The following is a 25,942-nucleotide window of genomic DNA, read 5'->3' as shown; positions in this document are numbered from 1 at the left end:
CGAGCTTTTGCAAAAAGCTCGAGTTCTAGTTCGATCTAGAACATGCCCCAAAATCACTCGAGCCTAGAACTGGAGAACCACGAACCACGAACCGCGCTCAACTCTATTCTCAATGAGGATATTGCAGCTGCCTGTGTCCACGATCAGAATTCTGGGAGCAGCGTATGTCCACTGTGTTCTTCAGCTGCCGAACACTCAGGTTTCCTAAAGCAGACGTTTACATTCTGTGGCTCGGGAAGACGCGCCGCATGCAAGCTTATACTGCAGAAAAAACAAGCACAGCGGGCAGGAGATTTCTATAAATCCCATCCCCTGTGCTTGCACTGTACAACATAGCGTTTTGGAAACAGTGAATATACGCGGTGTCCAAAACGCTGCTAAAACTGATCGTGGGAACTGACCCTTAAGCGGGCTTTACACGCTACGACATAGCTAGCAATTGCTAGCGATATCGAGGGGGTAAGCACCCGCCCCCGTCGTGTGTGCGATATCGTGTGTTCGCTGCCGCAGCGAACATTATCGCTACGGCAGCATCACACGCACTTACCTGGTCGGCGGCATCACTGTGACTGCCGAACAATCCCTCCCTCAAGGGGGAGGGACGTTCGGCATCACAGCGACGTCACTAAGCGGCCGGCCAATCAAAGCGGAGGGGCGGAGATGAGCGGGTCGTAACATCCAGCCCACCTCCTTCCTTCCGCATTGCGGCCGGCAGCAGGTAAGGTGAGGTTCCTCGCTCCTGCGGTGTCACACACAGCGATGTGTGCTGCCGCAGGAGCGACGAACAACATCGATAGGGGGTCAAGTGTCCTGTTTCCTTTGATTCCTTCATCATTCCCTGGTGTGATCAGCATTTGTTAATTTCCCCTTACAAGCTGGCCTCCCACCATTCCCCTTACCTACTCCTCTAGTCTGCCCTATATATCTGGGGGTGTCTTAAGGGGTGCATGCATGCGGGGTGTTGCATGCGTGCCATCTTATGCAAAGTGCCACCGTTGCTAAGTGCCTGGCAGTTATTTCAATGGCAGTTAGTCAGGGCAGGAGTCAGCAGGTAAACTACTCTGACACCTTTTGTGTCAACCATGACCATTTTTCCTATCCTTACCATCCTATTTGCTTTTACTTTCCACTTTCACCGCCCTGTCCCCCCTCCATCACCACTCATCCACATCAGTCCCTCTCTCCTCCCCTCTCCTATGTACAGCTCCCAGGCTCTTTTCACCTATCTGATTAATCTCAATCCATCATACTCCAGGGTCTTCCAGAAAAAAAAAACATGCCACAACTCCAAACACCATCTGACCTTTCTCCTGTTACTTCTACTTCTCTCAGGCGATATCTCTCCTAATCCCGGTCTACCCCATGCTAACTTTACCCCCTCCCCCACCTCCCATAGAAACCCTGCTAACCTCATTGACATTAGTTGTACACCCTCACTTCCCTCTTTTAACTGTGCTCTTTGGAATCCACGGTCTGTATGTAACAAGCTTTCTAACATCCACAACCTCTTTCTCAATAACTCTCTTAATCTACTAGCCCTCACTGAAACCTGGATTCAGGAGTCTGACACTGCTTCCCCTGCTGCCATTTCTCATGGTGGTTTACACTTTTCACATTCACCAAGACCTGAAAACAGACATGGTGGTAGAGTCGGTTTACTCCTGTCCCCTCAATGCACTTTCCAGGTCATCCCCCCAGCTCCATCACTCTCATTCCCATCCTTTGAGGTACACACCATCAGACTCTTCCATCCCCTTTCCCTCAGAGTTGCTGTCATATACCGTCCACCAGCCTCACCCACCCAGTTCCTTGACCACTTTTCAGCCTGGCTGCCGCACTTCATGTCCTCAGAATTACCAACCCTCATCCTAGGAGACTTCAACATCCCCATGACCAGCCCCTGCTCCCCATCAGCATCCCAGCTTCTATCTCTAACCACCTCCCTTAGACTCTCACAGCTCTCATCCTCTGAGACACATGAAGATGGTAACACTCTTGACCTGGTCTTTATCCGCTTCTGCTCAATCTCTCACTTTGACAACTCACCTCTTCCCCTCTCTCACCACAACAACCTCTCCTTCAAGCTCACAAACCCTCGTCCGCCCCAGCACACTCCCACCTATCACACATTCAGAAACCTACAGGCCATCGATTCTCAGACACTTTCAGACTCTCTACACTCATCACTGTCCCCTATCTCCTCACTTTCCTGTCCTGATCTGATCTGACTTTAAACCACTACAATGAAACACTCAGTAGCACCCTGGACCAAGTAGCACCCCTCACTCTCAGAACCTCCAGAACACAGAGTAAAAACAGCCTTGGCTCACATCCCAAACTCGATATCTTCAGCGATGCTCCAGGAGTGCCGAACGCCTATGGAGGAAAACCCGCACACCAGAAAACTTCATCCACTACAAGTTCATGCTAAGGACCTACAACTCTTCCCTTCACCTTGCTAAACAGACCTACTTCACCACCCTTATCTCCTCACTATCCAACAATCCAAAAAAGCTCTTTAACACCTTTCACTCCCTCCTCAGTCCCAAAGAACAGACCCCTATCACAGACCTTCATGCTGACAACCTGGCCTCGTATTTCACAAAGAAAATAAAAAACATCCGCCGAGAGATCAGCTCCCAGTCACCAAGCCTTGTGAATCCCATCCCTCGCCACATCCCATGCAGCTCACTTTCCACATATGACCCAGTCACAGAGGAGGAAATCTACAGGCTCCTCTCTTATTCTCCTCCTACCCCTTGCCCTACTGATCCCTTTCCCTCACACCTACTCCAGTCTCTCCCTCCGGTTGTCACCACTCACCTAACTAAAATCTTCAATCTCTCTCTCTCTCTTCTGGTATCTTCCCCTGTTCCCGCAAACACTCTATCATTACTCCATTATTTAAAAAAAAACTTCTCTTGATCTGTCCTGCACAAGCAACTACAGACCAGTCTCCAATCTCCCCTTCATCTCCAAACTCTTGGAGCGCCTGGTCTACTCTCGTCTCACCCGCTACCTTTCCACTCACTCTCTTCTAGATCAGGGGTGGGCAATTAATTTTCCCATGGGGCCGCATGAGAAATTGGCATGGTTTTAGAGGGCCGGACTAATATAATTAACTCGGTTCTACATATACATACATACATACATACATACATACATACATACATATATATACACACATATACACACACATATATATACACATACATATATCTACATATACACATATATATATATATATATATATATATATATATATATACACACATACAAACAATGTATACATACACACACAATCCCCATATACTACATCACTACACCCGCCACATACTACACCTGTAATATACATCAGTATACACTACACCTGTAAAACTACACCTCTATATACTATACCACTATATATTACATCACTACACCCCTATATACACCTGTAATATGCTACATCACTATATACTACACCTGTAATAAACTGCAGCACATCACTATATACTACACCTGTGATAACCTACATCACTACACCCCTATATACTACACTTGTATTATACTACATCACTACACCCCTATATACTACACTTGTATTATACTACACTCCTATATACTACACCTGTATTATACTACACCACTACACCCCTATAAACACCTGTATTATACTACACCACTACACCCCATATACACCTGTAATATACTACACCACTACACCCTTATATACACCTGTATTATACTACACCCCTATATACACCTGTATAATACAGGTGTATATAGGGGTGTAGTGGTGTAGTATAATACAGGTGTATATAGGGGTGTAGTGGTGTAGTATAATACAGGTGTATATAGGGGTGTAGTATAATACAGGTGTATATAGGGGTGTAGTATAATACAGGTGTATATAGGGGTGTAGTGGTGTAGTATAATACAGGTGTATATAGGGGTGTAGTATAATACAGGTGTATATAGGGGTGTAGTATATTACAGGTGTATATAGGGGTGTAGTGGTGTAGTATAATACAGCTGTATATAGGGGTGTAGTATTATACTACACTCCTATATACACCTGTATTATACTACACCACTACACACCTATAAAACTACACCACTACACCCCCCCATATACCACACCTGTAAAACTACATTCCCATATACTAAACCACAACACCCCAAATATTTGTCAAAAGTTACCCCTCTCCCCCAGCCTGCCCGCCCCCATTGTCCCCGCAGGTTACTAGTAACCACTCACCTCTCTTCTTATCGTTCCCGTCCTCAGACACCTCCGTACGAGCCCCCCGCTGAGCTGCTTCTCCTTCACATGGCCAGGCTGCGCCGACGCTGTATTCCTAGGAGCCCCCGCCGCTGCCTCTCTCCATACGGCCCCCGCCTCTGCAGCTTCTCCTGCCGGGCGGGAACTTTTCAAATGACACACGCGCGCCGTACTGACGATATCAGGGCGCGCGTGCGTCACAGAGAAAAATGTCGGGCAAGGAACAGAGGAGAGATTCCTGCGTTCCGCTGCCTACACTGTGCGGAGCTTCAGGATCTGTCCTCTGTTTCCTACCCGACACGCAGCGTGTGATGAGGGTCAGGGCCGGCTCCAGGTTTTTGTGGGCCCCGGGCGGAAGAGTCCCAGTGGGCCCCATCAACACGCAGACACACATACGTACACATACATATTTAAAGACAAACTCACAAAAATACATATAGAACGGACACATCTATACAGCCATATACACTGACATACATAGATACACATTATACATGCCTACAGACACACAGCTCTGCTGCATACATACAGACACACATAGCTCTGCTACAGACACACATAGCTCTGCTACAGACACACATAGCTCTGCTACAGACACACATAGCTCTGCTACAGACACACATAGCTCTGCTACATACATACACACATAGCTCTGCTACATACATACACACATAGCTCTGCTACACACATAGCTCTGCTACATACATACACATAGCTCTGCTACATACAGACACACATAGCTCTGCTACATACATAGCTCTGCTACATACAGACACACATAGCTCTGCTACATACAGACACACATAGCTCTGCTACATACAGACACACATAGCTCTGCTACATACAGACACACATAGCTCTGCTACATATATACATACATACACACATAGCTCTGCTACATATATACATACAGACACACACGCGGCTCTGGGGCCCAGCACATACGGCACCAAGGGGGGGGGGGGGGGGGGGTTTGCAGGGAATACACCTAGGGGGGGGGGGGGGGGGAGAAGAGCCCATACAGCTCACCAGGGCCCATCGGGGGGTGGGGAGGGCACATACCGCTCAGGTCACGGTGGAGAGGGGGCCCACACAGAGCCGGAAAGAAGCACTGTGCTGGGGGTCGCTGGCTGGCACTGCAACTCTCATCTGTGGGATGAGCAGGACGCCGGCTGGTAGCTCCGCCCACAGATTAAGTTCAACCAGGAAGTCTTTACTCCTTAGGCTAAGTTCACATTTCCGTTGATTTGTATCAGTCACATGCGTCGCTTGACGCATGTGACTGATGCGCTGTTCAACGCTGTACAACGGATGACAAAGAACAGAATTCTTTGTCGGATTCCGTTGTGTGCGGGGGGCGGAGTTCGGGGGCAGAGCCGAGCGGGGGGCGGGGCCAGGCGCTGAGGATGTCAGTGGAAGTGCTGCGGTCTGCATGGCTGGGGACAGGTGAGTGTATCTGTGAGTGAGTGTGTGTATGTGCATGTATGTATGTATGTGTGTGCACATGCAAAGTGCGGGAGGGGGCGGAGCCGAGCGGGGGGCGGGGCCAGGCGCTGAGGATGTCAGTAGAAGTGCTGCGGTCTGCATGGCTGGGGACAGGTGTGTGTATGTGTGAGTGTGTGTATGTGCATGTATGTATGTATGTATGTGTGTGTGTGCACATGCAAAGTGCGGGAGGGGGCGGAGCCGAGCGGGGGGCGGGGCCAGGCGCTGAGGATGTCAGTAGAAGTGCTGCGGTCTGCATGGCTGGGGACAGGTGAGTGTATGTGTGAGTGTGTGTATGTGCATGTATGTATGTATGTATGTATGTGTGTGTGCACATGCAAAGTGCGGGAGGGGGCGGAGCCGAGCAGGGGGCGGGGCCAGACGAGGGTGTCAGTGGCAGTGCTTGTCTGCAAGGCTGGGGACAGGTGTGTGTGTGTGTGTGTGTGTAGATACATGTGCGGAGTGCGGGAGGGGGCGGGGCCGAGCGGGGAAGTGTCGGCCTCCCTGCACACGTAACCAGCCTAAATATCGGGTAACAGCAAAGCACCCGATGTTTACCTTGGTTACCCGATATTTACCTTGGTTACGGGCCTACACCGCTTAGCGCTGGCTCCTTGCACCGTAACCAGGGTAAATATCGGGTAACCAACCAAAGCTGGTGACGTGTGCAGGGAGCCAGAGAGCATGCGCAGCTAAATCCGACGGATCTCGCTGCTCAAAAAACGTTACATGCTGCGTTCCCCCCCGCCCGGCGGTCAGTCGTTCCACGACTGATCAGTCGGGCGGAGGGTGCAACGCAGCATCATCAGTCACAATCCGCTGCTCATACAAGTCTATGGGAGCAGCGGAATCCGCTAAACGGATTCCGCTGTTTACAAGAGCAGCGGATTGTGACTGATACATTTTAGCAGAAATGTGAACTTAGCCTTAACCCCTTCACGACCATGGACGGATCTTTCCGTCATGGATCGTGTCCCGGTAATCCCCGCCCCCTGCCGCGGGCAGGCGGCGTGGATCGGCACACATATCAGCTGTTTTCAACAGCTGACATGTGTGCCTACATGTTCCGAGTGGAATCGCATTCCACCCGGAACATTAACCCCTTAGATCTCGCTGCCAAAGTCTGGCAGCGAGATCTATATGCGCGCGGCCATCTTTTTTTCTTACCGCCGCCCCCTCCGGACGTCACGTGAGTGATCACGTGACGTTCGGTGGTTGCCATCGTAGCACAGGGTCATGTGATGACGCCTGGTGCTAAGAAGTTTCACTTTCATTCTTCCTCGGCACGGAGCAGAGGAAGAAAGAAAGTGACTATTTCTGCTGTTTACAGCGGAATAGCTGTGATCAGCAGATAGCGATCAGCAATCGGATTGCTGATCGCTATAGCCCCCTAGGGGGACTAGTAAAATAAAATAAAAAAAGTAAAAAAAAAGTTTTAAAAAATTAAAAAAAAATAAAAAAACCTAAAAGTTCAAATCACCCCCCTTTCTCCCCATTGAAAATTAAAGGGTTAAAAAATAAATAAATATACACATATTTGGTATCGCCGCGTTCAGAAATGCCCGATCTATCAAAATATAAAATCAATTAATCTGATTGGTAAACGGCGTAGTGGCAAAAAAATTCCAAACGCCAAAATTACGTTTTTTGGTCGCCGCAAGTTTTACGCAAAATGCAATAACAGGCGATCAAAACGTAGCATCTGCGCAAAAATGCTACCATTAGAAACATCAGCTCGAGACGCAAAAAATAAGCCGTCACTGAGCCACAGATCCCAAAAAATAAAAACGCTACGTGTTTCGGAAAATGGCGCAAAACGTGCGCCACTTTTATTGGACAAACTTGTGAATTTTTTTTAACCCCTTAGATACAAGTAAACCTATACATGTTTGGTGTCTACAAACTCGCACCGACCTCAGGTATCATACCCACACATCAGTTTTACCATATAGTGAACACCGTGAATAAAACATCCCAAAAACTATTGTGCCATCACACTTTTTTTGCAATTTTTCCACACTTGGAATTTTTTTGCTGCTTTCCAGTACACCATATGGTAAAACTTATGGTTTCATTTAAAAGTACAACTTGTCCCGCAAAAAACAAGCCCTCATATGGCAAGATTGACAGAAAAATAAAAAGGTTACGGCTCTCGGAAGAAGGGGAGCAAAAAACAAAAACGGAAAGTGCCCCGGGGCTGAAGGGGTTAAACGGACAGCGCTGCAGATTCCTGCCGAGGACTGCGGTCCCCGGAACTCGGCCCGGGGGCAGCAGAACTAAGGCGAGTGGGCCCCGGCCAAGGGTCACCAGAACTGACGAGGCCGAGTGGGCCCCCCCGGCTCTCCAGGGCCCCGGCATTTGCCCGGGCACTGATGAGGGCAATCTGACCACGCGCCTCCCGGAGCCTGGAGCTCCGGACAACTGGTCAGATTGCTCTCATCAGTGAGCAGCCAGCAAGGACACCCTGAGCCAGGCGGGCCGGTCACAGAGAGTAGGCGGGCGGGATGTGGCCCGCGGGCCGCCCCTTGCCCAGGTCTGTTCTAGATCCTTTACAGTCTGGCTTGCCCCCTTTAGACTCAACAGAAACTGCTCTTGTCAAAGTGACCAATGACCTATTGACAGCAAAACGTAACAGTGACCACTCTCTGCTTATTCTTCTTGACCTCTCTGCCGCCTTCGACACAGTTGACCACCATCTCCTTCTCTCTATGCTCCATTCTATCGGCCTAAAGGACACTGTGCTCTCATGGTTCTCTTCCTATCTTTCTGGCCGCTCATTCAGTGTATCATTTGCTGGCTCCACATATTCTCCTTTTCCTCTGTTGGGGTCCCTCAAGGTTCAGAGTCCTTGGCACTCTTCTTTTCTCTCTCTACACTGCCCCAATTGGAATGACCATCAGCAGATTTGGCTTTCAGTACCATCTTTATGCTGATGACACACAGCTATACACCTCATCCCCTGAACTCACCCCTGCTGTACTACAGAACACAAGTGACTGCCTGACTGCAGTTTGCAATGTCATGTCTGCTCTCTATCTGAAACTTAACCTTTCCAAAACTGAACTTCTTCCTTTCCCTCCATCTTCCAACCTTCCTCAACCTGACATCTCCCTCTCTGTGTGTGGCACAACGATAAATCCTAGGCAGCAAGCCCGCTGTCTGGGTGTTATACTTGACACTCATCTCTCCTTCACCTCCCACATACAAGCTCTTGCCCGCACCTGCCGCTTGCACCTCTGGTCTCCCCCTAACTAGACTCTCTCCTCTACAGTCCATCCTTAATGCAGCAGCCAGGGTCACCTATCTGGCTAACCACTACTCGGATGCCTCTGCTCTGTGCCAGTCATTGCACTGGCTGCCCATATATCACAGGATCCAATTCAAACTTCTTGTTCTCACCCACAAAGCTCTCCACAATGTGGCACCCCCCCTACATCTCCACCCTCCTCTCTGTCTATCATCCCACCCGTTCTCTACTCTCTGCAAATGACTTTCGACTAACATCCACACTAATTCGAACCTCCCACTCCCGAATCCAAGACTTCTTCCAAGCTGCACCAAACCTCTGGAATGCTCTACCCCAAGAAGTTAGGACGAATCACAACTTACTCAGCTTCAGACGCACCCTAAAAACGCATCTTTTTAGGGCGACCTATCACAATCCCTAGCTAAACTAATTTCACCTAATCCCTCCACAACGTCTCAAATAAGTACCCCACGTCAAAAACTCCATGGCACCCAAATGCATCTCAAGGTCCTGGCCAACTGATCCACGAAGCCATTATCTATCCCCCATTTTCTTGAGATGGCTGGATTGTCATTGTAAATAAGCACTTGTATCTTGTGCCCCCCTCCCCATCTCACTGCAGATTGTAAGCTCTCACGAGCAGGGTAGTCTTCGATAACTGTTACTTGTTTGTATATGATCCTTCTGAATTGTAAAGCGCTGCGGAATATGTTGGCGCTATAGAAAGATTATTATTATTATATCGATAATCAACCATTACCGATTTTTGGTTTTGGAACGACCTCTCCATGGTGAACGATTTTCACAATTTTTGAGGTCGCTTAAGGTCGCTGGTAAGTGTCACACGCTGCGATATCGTTCATGACGCCGGATGTGCGTCACCAACGACGTGACCCCGACGATAAAACATTAACGATATTGTAGCGTGTAAAGCCCCCTTAAGACCTACATTGCCACAATGAGCTTTTGATGTTGCAGAATTTATGCAATTACGTAAATTATGCTGCTTGTGTTCTTTCACTTGCATTTAGCATATTTTAGATGCTGCGGTTTTGTGACTTGTCGGTGTGTCATATTATAAATAAAACGGTTTTGCTTCTGTACTTCTTTGCGGATTACATGCGCTTTTATTGCGTTTCTGAAGCGGAAACGCACTAAAATTACCTCTTTTTACCTGCGGATTTTCCCCATCCAATGCAAGTCTATGGAAAAAGTCTGCACAGAAAATTCTGTAGCTGCAGGAGAAATTGTTGTGATGGATTTAAACCACGCAGGTCAGTGATGAGTAAAAAATAAGTGCAGTGGGCAGAATTCTAGAATTACCAACCAATTTGCTGAAACTGAAAAACACACACACACACACACACACACACACACACACAAAACAAAAAAAACTCCCCATGGGTACACAACCATAGACTCCTTTCTCCATCACTCAATTTAACCAATTTTTAGAGACTGGCTAGAGCAATTATTGAATTGGGCTTTATCGTTTAAAATGCTTGGATGACATCCTGTATAAAATACATAGTGAAAACACATTACAAATCTGTAAATCCAATATAAAATATGAATATGTAAATTAATATAAATAGATAAAAAATGAAATACAACCAAAAAAAAAAAAAAACAAACAACAATCAGAATGTCAACAGTCCAAAAATGGTACTCTGTGATAAAACAAAGCCTAAATTCTTATCTTCTGCTTGTAAAAACTAGTTTATGGAATTTTCACATACCATCGATTTGACTCACAAAATGAACATCAATCGTAAAAGCAAGAACAAAAGAGGTGCAACATTGTACCAGGTTATTATAGTAACATTGCAAATCAGATAAACTTCATCAATATCAATCTGTCCACTTTACAAAGCAAAGGCGATTGTAAATCAATTTTACCTGCTTTGGTGACAACAGATGCCCTGGAGAAGCAACAGCAAGACAACTGACAAAAAGGCAAAGAAATGTTTTGCATGCATAGGCCACAGTCAATTACAGCGGGTAACGGAAAGTATTCAGACCCCTTTACATTTTTTACTCTGTTTCATTGAAGCCATTTAGTAAATTAAAAAAAAAAAGTTCATTTTTTTTCTCATTAACCCCTTCACGACCATGGACGGATCTATCCGTCATGGAGCAAGTCCTGTTAAGCCCCGCCCCCTGCCGCGGGCAGGCGGCGGCGATCGGCGCACATATCAGCTGTTTTCAACAGCTGACGTGTGCCTGCATGTTACGAGTGGAATCGCATTCCACCCGTAACATTAACCCCTTACGTCTGGCAGCGAGATGTATATACGCGCGGTGAAGATTTTCACTTACCGCCGCCCCCAACCGGACGTCACGTGAGTGATCACATGACTTTCGGTGGTTGCTATGGTAGCACAGGGTCATGTGATGACGCCTGCAGCTATGACGTTTCACTTTCGTTTTCACCCGGCCCGGAGGCCAGTGAAGCAGGAAGTGACCGTATCTGCTATTTACAGCTGTATAGCTGTGATCAGCAGATAGATCAGACCTAGGGGACTAGTAAAATAAAAATAAAAAACTACTAAAAGTTCAAATCACCCCACTTTCGCCCCATTGAAAATTAAAGGGTTAAAAAAAAATATATACACATATTTGGTATCACCACGTTCAGAAATGCACGATCTATCAAAATATAAAATCAATTAATATGATTGGTAAACGGCGTAGTGGCAAAAAAAGTCCAAACACCAAAATTACATTTTTTGGTCGCCGCAAGTTTTACGCAAAATGCAATAACAGGCGATGAAAAACATAGCATCTGCGCAAAAATGGTACCATTAGAAACGTCAGTTCGAGACGCAAAAAATAAGACATCACTGAGCCATAGATCCCAAAAAAATGAGAACTCTACGGATTTCGGAAAATTGCGCAAAACGTACACCACTTTTATTGGACAAGCTTGTGAATTTTTTTAACCCCTTAGATACAAGTAAACCTATACATGTTTGGTGTCTACAAACTCCCACTGACCTCAGGCATCATACCCACACATCGGTTTTACCATATAGTGAACACCCATGAATAAAACATCCCAAAAACTATTGTGCCATCACACTTTTTTTGCAGTTTTTCCACACTTGGAATTGTTTTGCTGTTTTCCAGTACACCAAATGGTAAAACTTATGGTTTAATTTAAAAGTACAACTTGTCCCGCAAAAAACAAGCCCTCATATGGCAAGATTGACGAAAAAAATAAAAAAAGTTACGGCTCTCGGAAGAAGGGGAGCAAAAAACAAAACCGCAAAAATGGAAAGTGCCCTGTTAATGTACACTCTGCACCCCATCCCCCATCTTGATAGAAAAAAAAAAATGTAGACATTTTTGCAAATTTTCTTTACAGATGAAAAAGTGAAATATCACAGTCATAACTTAAGTATTAAGACCCTTTTCTCAGTATCGAGTAGAAGCACCCTTTTGAGTTAGTACAGCCATGAGTCTTCTTGGGATCCTGGATTTGGGCATCCTCTGCCATTCTGCCTTGCAGATCCTCTCCAGTTCCGTCAGGTTGGATGGGGAACAGCCATTTTCAGGTCTCTCCAGAGATGCTCAATTAGGTTTAGGTCAGGGCTCTGGCTGGGCCAGTCAAGAATGGTCACAGAGTTGTTCTGAAGCCACTCCTGTGTTATTTCAGCGGTGTGCTTAGGGTCATTGTCTTGTTGGAAGATGAATCTTCGGCCAAGTCTGAGGTCCAAAGCACTCTGGAAAAGGTTTTCTTCCAGGATCTCTATGTACTTGGCTGCATTCATCTTTCCTTCAATTGCAACAAATTGACTTAAATATGAGTCTGAATACTTATGTCCACATGATATTTCAGTTTTTCTTGTTAAATAAATTAGAAAAAAACAGAAATGTAGAATTTTTTGCAGTCAGGATGGGGTGCAGAGTGTACATTAATGAGAAAAAAAAATTACCTTTTTTGAATTTACTAAATGGCTGCAATGAAAGAGTGAAAAATGTAAAAGGTGTCTGAATACTTTCTATATCCACTATATCTTCCCTTTATTTTTCCCGACTAATCCGTCTCTAGTTTTGCAAGTCTCTGTGTCATGACAAGAAGCAGGACACAGTACCTGCAGCACCTTCAGGGTTAACAAGTTGTTCAGTTCCTCTAGGTTCTCACATCCATAGGTGCTGTGCCAAGAAGTTCTTTGGTGTCTCCAAGCACATTCTCACAAGCCTGGGACAGATATCAGGATATTAGATGAAATAGCCAGAAAAGAGCCTTTTTGGCTCAAGAGTCCTAAAACACAACCTATAGCTGACTACTGATGCGCATGTTTATCAAATTGGAAAAACAAGACCTTATGATGGTATCATGAAGGCTTAGGTCTTGAAGTTGGGACCTTTGCTAGCTCCATTCATGCCAATCAGCATTTTCCAGAAAACACCAAATTGGCCAGTCTACCATTACTTCCCCCATAATCTTCACCGGTGACAGCAAGCACTGAGCAACTGACAGACACAAGTCTGAAGACACTGCAGCGAATGTTTTGCTGTCTTTAATATCCGGTTTATAAAACATGGCCAGTTTAGTGGTGGGCCAATAAAGTTAAGAAGGCATATCCCTGGTGGATCACACAATCTTCTGCATGAGATCTAAAGGCCCTGTCACACACAGAGAGAAATCTGCGGCAGATCTGTGGTTGCAGTGAAATTGTGGACAATCAGTGCCAGGTTTGTGGCTGTGTACAAATGGAACAATATGTCCATGATTTCACTGCAACCAAAGATCTGCCAAAGATTTATCTCTGTGTGTGACCGGGCCTTTAGAGTACCCAGACTGCTTTTAGGCACCAATATGAAATCCTCAAGAATCACTGTGAGACTTTGCACTAATACCATTGGCAATGGGTTCCTCCAGGGTGCATGACCCGATCTCATGAGTTCAGAATGTGCAGGCAGGCCCTTCATAACTTCAATCCAACTGATAATGTCCTAGAGGTTATGTACACCAGGATCGAAAACACCTGACTCAGGTCTAGGAGGAGATCCCCAAGTGGCTTGCGATTTAGACTAAAATAAAAAAAGCAAAAAAAAAAACAAACACAGTATCTTGGCATCCATCTGTTATTTAAAAAAAAAAAAAAAAACCAAAAACAAACAGCTCATTGCTATAGTTAGTGTCTTGCAGCCTGGAGCTCAGATGTATTCCTGCCAGAACAGAGGTAATAAAGGTCCACAAAATCCAGCTTCACAAACTTCAAGCCTCCTTATTTTTAAAGGGAACGTGTCACCAGTTTTTCAGCCTATAAGCTGCGGCACCACCAGTGGCTCTTATATACAGCATTCTAACATACTGTATATAAGAGCCCAGGCCGCTGTGTAGAATGTAAAAATCTCTGTATAATACTTACCTAAACGGTAGCTGCGGTGGAGTTGGTCCATATGGACATCTTCGCCTCCTCTTTCGGCCATCTTCTTCCTCCTTCTGAAGCCTGTGTGCATAACACGTCCTACGTCATACACAATCGACAGTCCCACACAGGCGCACTACAATATTTTGATGTGCCCTGCTCAGGGCAGATCAAAGTGCGCCTGCTCAGGACCTCAATGACGGCGAGTGTGGATGACGTAGGACACGTCAGGCACAGAGGCTTCAGAAGAAGGACGACAAAGATGGCCAAAAGAGAAGGCGCCGGTACCAGAGACGCCCATATGACTAAAATCCACGGCAGCACAAAAGTTAGGTAAGTATTATGAAGTTATTTTTACATTCTACACAGCGGCCTGGGCTCTTATATACAGCATGTTAGAAAGGAGAACCCGAACGGAAGTACGGGTAATTGGAAATTAAGCATGTTCCCTCCGTGCAGAACCGCAAATTTGAGGTACTGCCTGTGACAAGGATGGAAGGGCACATGGAACTAGGCGTCCCTCAGATCTATCGAGGCCATCTGGCGGTGCAGACCGAGTAGTGGAACAACAGAATTCACAGACTCCATTCTCGAAACGTCGGTATCCGACCCGCTGGTTGAGATGCTTCAGATTGACGATAATCCGGACGTCTCCAGATGGTGGTTTGACAAGGAAGAGACGGAGTAGTGACCTACCCCTACTTCCTGACTCGGGACTGAGGAAACGACCCCCGAATGTATTAACTCCCGAATCATCGAGCACAGGAGATCCTGAGAACCCTGTGACGACAGGGCTGTGACTCGGAGGCCTGGTGTAGGGAAGGGGGGGGGGGGGGGGGAGAATCCTACCAGAGACCCTCTGAGACGAGCTTGTAGGACCCATGGGCAGACAGTGAAGGTCCGCCACTGGGGAAGAAGGCAGAGAGCCCCACCCGAGCTGACTCACTGTTTGTCATGCGGAGGACGTTGTGGATGGGAAGGGATGAGAATATTACTCCCCCTACCCTAAGGGTAGCTCCAACGCCCAGACTCCCCTTTTCCCCTTGGGCTGGGAGGCCCTAGGCATCGGAGGGACGAACGGACCGTTGCCTGGAGGGTGTCGGATCCGGCAGGCCTGACAATCAGTCGCCTTGTCCAGAATGTCATCCAGGGCAGGCCCAACACTAAGTCCCCCTTAACGGAAGGGAGCAAGCCTCAGTGCGGAAGTAGAGTCCCCACTCCAAGCCTGAAGCCTAGAGCTCATCTGTCCGAGTTAGACAAGACTGAGGTCCTGGCAGCTAGGCGGACCGACTTCACAGAGGTATCCGCCAAACTAGTAGCCTTCCTAAGTAAGGGAAGGGATTCCAGGAACCCATCCCTAGGAGTACCCCAGGAATATGAGCCTCAACTGGTCGAGCCCCCGGAGGAGGGACAGGGAGACATAAGCGGAGGCAATATGGGCCCGAATGGGAGAAGACGAAGCCTCCCAGGACTTCTTCATGAGGCTCTCGACCTTCCTATCCATCAGATCCCTAAGCTGGGAATCGGCCGCAAAGGGGAGCGCCGTTTGCTTAGCAACCTTGGCCACCTGCACATCCACCTTGGGAATCTCCCAATGCAACCCACAACACTCCAGGGGAATCTGTGTCAGGGGACACTCCGGAATTGCTTCTCAGGGAAATCCCATTCCTGAGAGAGGACCCAGAACATTAGCATGGACACTTCACCCCGAACGGAGGGGTGGACCTACTCATCCTCCAACCCCATAGTGCTCTTAACTGCTCCATTAAGATCCCCCAATCGTCTGAGGGAAAAAGAAAAGACCGGTCAGGCCTCCTGGAGGAAAAACCGGTATCGGGACCATCCGAGGCTGATCTTTTTTGTGGCAGAAGGGTGAGCAGCAGGGAGGGAGGCTAGTGAGGCCTGAATCTCCGGTATCACCATGGACCGCAGCTCGCTACAAGGGACAGTTGTTCGGCCCGAACAATCTATACACACGATGCATGCCCTCTCCATCCAATGGAAACAGAGAGGCGTCATCAGAGACCAGGCAGCTAGCCCATGGGACCATGACACAGCAACTATCCAGGAGCGTCCACTGGGATTCAAACTCCCAAGCTCACACACCCAAGGTCATCAGCTTACCACTAGACCATGGAAGGGACATACGTACACTGCTGGCAAAGTTTCTCAGTCTTGTCATCACACTTTTCAGACTTGACACATATTCCAGCAGGCTCATCCTCCTGGAAACCAGAGACCAGAAGGAGCCAACAATAGCAGCCTGAAAACGGGCATAAGGGACCGCCCCTCAGCCCCCCCCCCCCCCCCCCCAGCGACTGGTGACGTTCCCCGCCTCCCGCATCTGGTCCATGACAGGCAGTGGAAGCGACGGCGTGTCTCTCACGCTGCCTCTGCGACCGCAAGTGCCCATACGGGAAGCGCGAGAACCGGAAGTCCCGCCCGCGGTAGCACCTCCGGGTCGCATCGGCAGCGTGCATACCGGAGGCGGCCGGCGGCTCAGGGAGTACGCCGGCCGGGGAGCAACACAGCCCACATCGCCCCAGAGGAGCTCCGGAAGGCTGGTGCGGCGGTCCCCCACAAGGTGAGGGAACAGCATGGGAGGAGCGGCGAAGGCCCAACCGACAAGGGGAAAAAAAAAAATGCATACTGCAGTTCGCCAGCCACCACAGTATAGGAGAAAAACAAAAACCTCTCCATGCCCCATGGGGACAGGAAAGACACTGGCTATGGGAGGTGGGAGGGTCCTTTTAACCTCTCTTGTGCTTCCTGTCCCAATTAGGGCGTGGAGAGACAACCTATGCTGACGTGGAAGGGACTAGAGAAAATAAAGTTAATTTCATCTCATCAACAGGGTTTAATGTGCAGGCACCAGGCAGGATCAGAATACTATTAACCTGCAGATTAATCAATCATAAATACGGTAGCTTCTGTTTTTTTTTCCACGACAGGTTCCCTTTAACAGAAGCCTTTGTGGACGATACAGCTGACAATTCTATAACATGCTTTAGTATACAGTTGCCTACATCTGATAAAGAGGAAAACATACTATGTACTATATCTGATCAAACAACAAAATCACCAAGTTCATACAATTCTAAGCACTGAACAACTCTTACAGCTGAAGATCTTTTTTTAGAAGGCAATGTGAGCCCAGAGTCTTCAGATGTCTCTTGAGAAAGACCCGGCTTTGCTAAAAATAGAAGGGACCCTGAGATGACAGAAGCGGTTATTAACTACTCCAGCCTTCTATTTTCCAGGCTACACAATGCTCAATGTGTGCTATTTAAAGGGACAATCAGCACCGAGTGACTGTTCAAACCGAGTATAGGGGCTCAGTGCACCTGAGAGACGCGGTCAAAAAGTAAGTGCACCTTCCCACCTGCTTGTTTTCCACCTATTTCCGCCCCTCTCTGGCTTTATGGAACCACAGCTGTTAATTAAAAAGAAATGAGGGGTGGAGACAGATGGAAAGCAAGCAGGTGGGAAGGTGCACAAAAATGTTTGGCCTCATAATGTTGCACATGTACTTTAGGGTGAACAATCATTCTGTGCTGACAGTCCCTTTCACCTAGTGTTTGGCTGCTGATGTGACTGTAAAAGTGTTTCTTCACAGAAAAAATCAGCTATATTCCAGTCAAAGCCCGCTGCAGTGGACCTGTGGCATCAATTTCATAGCTGGCGCTGATCACAGGACATTCTCTCAATCCATAGATGGGAAAGTTTTCTCCTTGTCATTTTATAACAACCCACGTCTAAGAAAAAAAAAAGTCATACATCAGTGAAAAAAAATTATAAACTAAGGTTATGTGCGCACGTTGCGTTTTTGTCACGTTTTAAACTGCACTGTGTCAATGACAAACTGCATGCTTTTGCTTCCCCGGCAAAGTCTATGAGAAATCAGAATTTCCATGCGCACGTTGCAGTTTTTTTGTCAGCGTTTTATTTGTCAATTGTTTGTCAAAATCTTTGACAAAAAAAAAAAAAAAGCAGCATGTCAATTCTGTTTGCATTTTTGTCACATTTTGAGAGCCATAGAACGTAATGAAGGGATCAAAAATAGATGGCAAAAGGAATGGTAACAAATGGGTTGCATTTATATGCGTTGTACCTGCGTTCTTATCACAAAAAAACGCTGGTCACACACTTTGTTTCAGGATAAAAAAAAAAAAAAAAAGAATATTGCAGGAGTGAAAATCTCTCTCTCTCTCTACTTCATACTCACCAATCACATTGCTCATGCAGCCTCTTATTCTTCTCTACCTGCTCATTAGGCTCATACATATTCACTGCACCTGTTCATTAGGCTCATACTTATTCACTGCTTCCCCTGTCTCATTGGTTGCCGTTAGACGCGCCCCCATGCTGAGTGACACCTGTCTGACTGCAACCAATCACAATCACCGATGGGTGGGTCTATATCATACAGTAAAATAAAAAAAGAAATAAAACAACACGGCAGGCGGTTCCCCCTAATTTTGTTACTCAACCAAGATAAAGCCTCACAGCTGAAGACTGGTATTCTCAGGCTGGGGAGATTATTGGGAGCCCCCCAGCCTAAAAATATCAGCCAGCAGCCACCCAGAATTGCCGCATCCATTAGATGCGACAGTCCCAGGACTTTACCCGGCTCTTTCCAATTACCCTGGTGCGGTGGCAAACGGGGTAATAAGAGGTTAATGACAGCCCATAACTGCCACTAAGCCCGAGGTTAGAGATGGCAGGCGTCTATGAGACACCCCATCACTAATATGTAAGTAAAAGTAAACACAAACACCCAAAAAATCCTTTATTTGAAATAAAAAAAAAAACAAAAAAAGCATCCCCTTCGCCACTTTATTAACCCCTCCAAACACCCCTGCAGGTCTGAAGTAATCCACACGAGGCTCCACGGTGATGCAGCTCTGCTACATCCCTGTCCTGGCACAGCGAGTGTCATAGAGCATGATTGCCAGCTTTGAGTGCAGACAGAGCCACAAGATCAGAATGAACTCTGGTGAACCCCTGACGTCATAGTTGCGGGCCCCGCAGTACGGCAAGTGTCGCGGCAGTGGTGACGAGTTCACCGCTGTGAGGTTCAGGCCGTGACTGAAGTGAGCCGCGCGATCAGCGGTGACATCACCCAGGCGAGTTTTCTACCTGCGGCTCACTTGAGTCACGGCCTGATTTGTCGTCACAGGTGAACTCCAGCTGTGACCGGAAATCACCTGAGTGACGGCACCGCTGATCACGCGGCTCACTTCAGTCACTCGGGTGATTTGCTGTCACAGGTGGAGGACTCCAGCTGTGGATGCGACTAACCTGAGTGAGGTCACTGCTGACCACGCGGCTCACTTCAGTTCCTGCGTTGAGATCAGAGCGGCAGTCATGTTCTATGGCGCTCACTGTGAGCGTCAGATGTAACAGTGCTAGAAGCATTATTGTAGGACCTTGTGTGGATTACGTCGGACCTGGAGGGATGTTTGGGGGTTAACACTAGAAGTCCCAGAGAGGGGTAATTTAACATTTCTACCTTTGGAACCCAGAGAGCTCGAAATTTCTGGGACTTCTAGTGTTAAGTGGTGGAAGTTTTCTTGTCATTTATTTCACATAAAATAAAGTATTTTTTGAGTGTTTGTGTTTATTTACTTTCACTTACAGATTAGTGATGGGGGCTTGTCTCAGACGCCTGTCATCACTAATCTAGGGCTTAGTAGCAGCTGTGGACTGTTATTAAGGCTATGTGCGCACGTTGCGTCGGAGCACCTGCAGTTTATTCTGCACGTTTTCCTTCCCTTGGTTTTTGACCAAATGGCTTTTGACCATTTTTTAGCGGTAAAAACGCATGCATATTTACCGCGTTTTTAGTGAGTTTTCAGCGCTTTTTACCTGCGTTTTCACCTGCAGTTCTGCAGATGCATTTTGTACATCAAGACACTGAGAAATAAAGTTGGAATAGTCAAAAAGAATGAAAAAAAGGGAAAAAAAAAAGGATAAAATTAACTTTTAATAAAACTATATGGAAAATTATCAATTTTAATGAAATAATAGCGGTTATGCACATTTTAACAGAAAAATAGGTGAAATTTATTATTTTATAACATTTAAATTTTCGGTTATTGTGTCTGTGTAAAGGAACATTATAACCCTTTAAATTTTATGCCAGAAAAGCATGCGTTTTTGAAGCCAAAAACGCAGTGGAAAAGCAGGTAAAAAGCATGAAAAACGCAGGAAAGTTGATTTTGGTTGCATTTTGCCATTTCTCATTGACTCCAATGTTAAGGAAACGCTGCAGAAATAGCAAAAACAACTGACATGCTGCTTCTTTTTCTGCATGGTTTTTGACCACAAATATGCAAATTAAACGCTGCAGAAAAAAAAGCAAAGTGTAGACAGGATTTCATCTTTTCCCATAGACTTTGCTGGAAAACAAAAACGCATGCGTTTTAGCGCTAAAACGCTGCAGCTAAAAACGCGGGTAAAAACGCAACGTGCGCACATAGCCTAACTCTTTATTACCCAGATTGCCACCGCACCTGCGCAATAAGAAGAGCCGGGCCCAGCACCAAAATTGACGCATCTTACGAATGTGCCACTTCTGGGGCGGCTGTGGGCTGCTATTGTTAGGCTGGAAAGGACCAAATAACGATGGCCCTTGCCACCCTAATAATATCAGCCCCCAGTTGTCTGCTGTACCTTGGCTGATTTAGGAAAAATGGGGGGGACCCCACATTTTATTTTTTAATCAATTAAAAAAAAAGCATGGGATCCCCTCTATTTTTCATAACCAGCCAAGGTACAGCAGACAGGAATGCAGCCTGTGCTAGATATGAAAAACAGGGGGGACCCCACGTAATTTTATAAAAAAAAAAAAAAAAACGATCAGGGCCAATCTAGCTATCACTCTATCGAGCTATTTTGTTATTTCTATTTTCCTTTCTTTTCTGTTATTATCTATTCGATATGTTCTATTCTTGCTATCTAATTTTCTATTGTAGCTATCATTTTTTTTTCTCCTTTAAAAAACAACAAAAATGTGGCAAAAAATGCATTTTTTTTTATCAAACGCAGTGTTTACAGTTGACAGTCTGCCAGAGGGTCCAGTTTATTTGTCAAACCAAAAACGCGGCGTGCGCGCATACCCTAAAAAGGTGGAGGAAAAACAAAAGCTGGTCATTGAAGAGGTTAATTGCCATTTACAGGCTTTCCAACATGTGTTGAGACTTGTGTATATACAGGTTCAGCTCTGCTCACAGTTATTTCAGTTTATGATGCATTCAATGTTCACTTCCAGGACCTGTTCATTTGAATTGGCTTTGAGTTCCTAAAGCGTCATCACTTTGTGTCCCTTTCATCTGCTAACCATCTTTTGGAAGGACCAGAAAAAGTGTCCAAAAAAAAAAAAAAACACTAAAAAACAGACAAGACACAGAATGGACACTTAAGTTTCCTTTTTTTATTAACTGTAAAATACATGGGAAGCAGATTAGGGGTGGTCCTCCATTATATCACCTTTTAAATGATCCGATTTTAGCGCTCTGCACGCCAGGAGCAGAGAGGTACAAAGACACCACTAGTAAAAACAGATCCCTCGTGGACGTGTGAACACAGCACAATGAGCAACAGCAGCTACAATATTTAAGAAGTTCACCAAAAAGAAATTGGCAACCAAAGAAAAACAAATCTCAGTCTCAGCAAGTGTGTTTCTCCTTTCACAAGTCGTGAGAAGACTCCGGCAGGCATCTGTAACCTTCACATCCCGCACAGGCCAGAAATAATGTGTGCGCTCATAGAAGGGAAATATTTCTACCATGACAAGCTGGTGTTACTTGAGGAGCAGCCTGAGACACCCTGTGCAGCAACTGTCCCCATGTCACACACGATCTGCTGGCTCCAGCACATGTGATGACTACATCAGGGTGCAGACCACCATAAACAGCAGCGCCCTATACAAGTGTCTGCCCCGCATTGTGCTCTGCCCACCTTTCACTTCCTATGACCCAGGAAGGTGTTTATGAGACAGGCTGCACCACCAGGACCCTGCTCAGCTGTTCTCCGAGCAGCACTTCCTGCCCTGTCAGGATGTCAACACTTCATAATGCCAGTCTGTGACCGTACCGCTCCACACCACGCACTCCATCACCCACCAGTCTACAACCAACAGCGCACAGTCCAGTCCCATGATTGTCCCTGACCCAGCACCGCACACCCCAGTCCTGCCCTGACCCCCAATGCCTGCCCCCCGGACCCAGCCCCCCAATCCCGGCCTCCTGGACCCAGCCGCCCCGATCAGGCACCCCAATCCCGCACCCCCCCCGATCAGGCACCCCAATCCCGCACCCCCCCCGATCAGGCACCCCAATCCCGCCCCCCCCCCCTTCTGATCAGGCACCCCAATCCCGCCCCCCCCTTCTGATCAGGCACCCCAATCCCGCCCCCCCCCCTTCTGATCAGGCACCCCAATCCCGCCCCCCCCCTTCTGATCAGGCACCCCAATCCCGCCCCCCCCCTTCTGATCAGGCACCCCAATCCCGCCCCCCCCCTTCTGATCAGGCACCCCAATCCCGCCCCCCCCCCCTTCTGATCAGGCACCCCAATCCCGCCCCCCCCCCCTTCTGATCAGGCACCCCAATCCCGCCCCCCCCCTTCTGATCAGGCACCCCAGTCCCGCCCCCCCCCCCTTCTGATCAGGCACCCCAATCCCGCCCCCCCCCCTTCTGATCAGGCACCCCAATCCCGCCCCCCCCCCCTTCTGATCAGGCACCCCAATCCCGCCCCCCCCCCCTTCTGATCAGGCACCCCAATCCCGCCCCCCCCCTTCTGATCAGGCACCCCAATCCCGCCCCCCCCCCCTTCTGATCAGGCACCCCAATCCCGCCCCCCCCTTCTGATCAGGCACCCCAATCCCGCCCGCCCCCTTCTGATCAGGCACCCCAATCCCGCCCCCCCCTTCTGATCAGGCACCCCAATCCCGCCCCCCCTTCTGATCAGGCACCCCAATCCCACCCCCCCTTCTGATCAGGCACCCCAATCCCGCCCCCCCCCCTTCTGATCAGGCACCCCAATCCCGCCCCCCCCCCTTCTGATCAGGCACCCCAATCCCACCCCCCCTTCTGATCAGGCACCACAAACCCACCCCCCTGAGTGGCACCACAGACCCCAGTCCTGCTCCAGCACCCCAATCCCACCCCCCCCCCCCCTGACTGGCACCACACATCCCAGTCCTGCCCCAGCACCGTGCACCCCGGTCCTGGCCCCCTGAGTGTCACCATGCACCCGATTCCTGTCCCCTCGTTCCTGCCTGCAGGTCATTGCTGATGTGCTCCCATCTGTCAGGCACAAGACAGCGCCCCCTGCCGGCTGTCACTGTCAGAGCTGCACAGGTTACTATTTACGGTTATACCTGCCCCATCCCCCACCACACGTGAATGACGTAGCGCCTCACCACAGTGCAACTGTCAATAATGACGTGACGAGACGCCGTTACCGATCCTTACCTGCCGATACTAAGGGCTGAGCCGCCTCCTCCCCGAATAAGAGCCTGAAGTCCAACTCGTCAGAACCACAATGTGTGGCACTCATCGGTGCCGGTAGCCCGCGCTTAGCTTCTCGTCCTCTCCGCGCCGGTTTCCCACCCTTTCCCCGGTTTGCCGCTCTCCTTTTTACCCTCACACCAACTTTCTCTGTGTCGAGCGTTCGGGGCCTCAGTAGCGGCGAGTTCCCCTTCTCGAGAAGGACCTTGTGACGTCCGAACGTCACGTGACGCACAGACAATCACGTGGTGCGCGATTCCGCTCTCGCAGCTGTTTAGTGTTGTGCGACGTAGAGAAAGGAGGCTGCTTGGTGCGAGCGGTGTGTGCTGTGTCCACTATACACTGTACTACACTATACACTGTACTCCCTGTATACTGTACTCCTCCCTGTATACTGTACTCCTCCCTGTATACTGTACTCCTCCCTGTATACTGTACTCCTCCCTGTATACTGTACTCCTCCCTGTATACTGTACTCCTCCCTGTATACTGTACTACACTATACACTGTACTCCACCCTGTATACTGTACTACACTATACACTGTACTCCACCCTGTATACTGTACTCCTCCCTGTATACTGTACTACACTATACACTGTACTCCTCCCTGTATACTGTACTCCTCCCTGTATACTGTACTCCTCCCTGTATACTGTACTACACTATACACTGTACTCCACCCTGTATACTGTACTCCTCCCTGTATACTGTACTCCTCCCTGTATACTGTACTCCACCCTGTATACTGTACTCCTCCCTGTATACTGTACTCCACCCTGTATACTGTACTCCTCCCTGTATACTGTACTCCACCCTGTATACTGTACTCCTCCCTGTATACTGTACTCCTCCCTGTATACTGTACTCCTCCCTGTATACTGTACTCCACCCTGTATACTTTACTCCACCCTGTATACTGTACTCCTCCCTGTATACTGTACTCCTCCCTGTATACTGTACTCCACCCTGTATACTGTACTCCACCCTGTATACTGTACTCCTCCCTGTATACTGTACTCCACCCTGTATACTGTACTCCACCCTGTATACTGTACTCCTCCCTGTATACTGTACTCCTCCCTGTATACTGTACTCCTCCCTGTATACTGTACTCCACCCTGTATACTGTACTCCACCCTGTATACTGTACTCCTCCCTGTATACTGTACTCCTCCCTGTATACTGTACTACACTATACACTGTACTCCACCCTGTATACTGTACTCCACCCTGTATACTGTACTCCTCCCTGTATACTGTACTACACTATACACTGTACTCCTCCCTGTATACTGTACTCCTCCCTGTATACTGTACTCCTCCCTGTATACTGTACTACACTATACACTGTACTCCACCCTGTATACTGTACTCCTCCCTGTATACTGTACTCCTCCCTGTATACTGTACTCCACCCTGTATACTGTACTCCTCCCTGTATACTGTACTCCACCCTGTATACTGTACTCCTCCCTGTATACTGTACTCCACCCTGTATACTGTACTCCTCCCTGTATACTGTACTCCACTATACACTGTACTCCTCCCTGTATACTGTACTCCACTATACACTGTACTACACTATACACTGTACTCCTCCCTGTATACTGTACTCCACCCTGTATACTGTACTCCTCCCTGTATACTGTACTCCTCCCTGTATACTGTACTCCACCCTGTATACTGTACTCCTCCCTGTATACTGTACTCCTCCCTGTATACTGTACTCCACCCTGTATACTGTACTCCTGCCTGTATACTGTACTCCACCCTGTATACTGTACTCCTCCCTGTATACTGTACTCCACCCTGTATACTGTACTCCACCCTGTATACTGTACTCCTCCCTGTATACTGTACTCCTCCCTGTATACTGTACTCCACCCTGTATACTGTACTCCTCCCTGTATACTGTACTCCTCCCTGTATACTGTACTCCTCCCTGTATACTGTACTCCACCCTGTATACTGTACTCCTCCCTGTATACTGTACTCCTCCCTGTATACTGTACTCCACCCTGTATACTGTACTCCTCCCTGTATACTGTACTACA

At 47.8% G+C, this 25,942-nt stretch overlaps 1 protein-coding gene across 1 annotated transcript in view; it reads right to left on the bottom strand.

The window, feature by feature from the left end:
- The window catches only part of NFATC3 (nuclear factor of activated T cells 3), a 369,779-nt gene extending 345,671 nt beyond the window's left edge, over nt 1-24,108 (bottom strand). The window contains exon 1 of the mRNA XM_075325661.1: nt 23,851-24,108. Coding sequence (XP_075181776.1) covers nt 23,851-23,935 — 85 coding nt within the window. The 5' untranslated portion in view covers nt 23,936-24,108. The remainder of the gene's footprint in view (nt 1-23,850) is intronic.
- Between the last annotated feature and the right edge of the window lie 1,834 nt (nt 24,109-25,942).

This window comes from Anomaloglossus baeobatrachus, chromosome 10, assembly GCF_048569485.1.
Source record: "Anomaloglossus baeobatrachus isolate aAnoBae1 chromosome 10, aAnoBae1.hap1, whole genome shotgun sequence".
Lineage (NCBI taxonomy): Eukaryota > Metazoa > Chordata > Amphibia > Anura > Aromobatidae > Anomaloglossus > Anomaloglossus baeobatrachus.
Note: the sequence above shows the minus strand (reverse complement) of the source record. Positions and strands in the feature narration are given on the sequence as shown.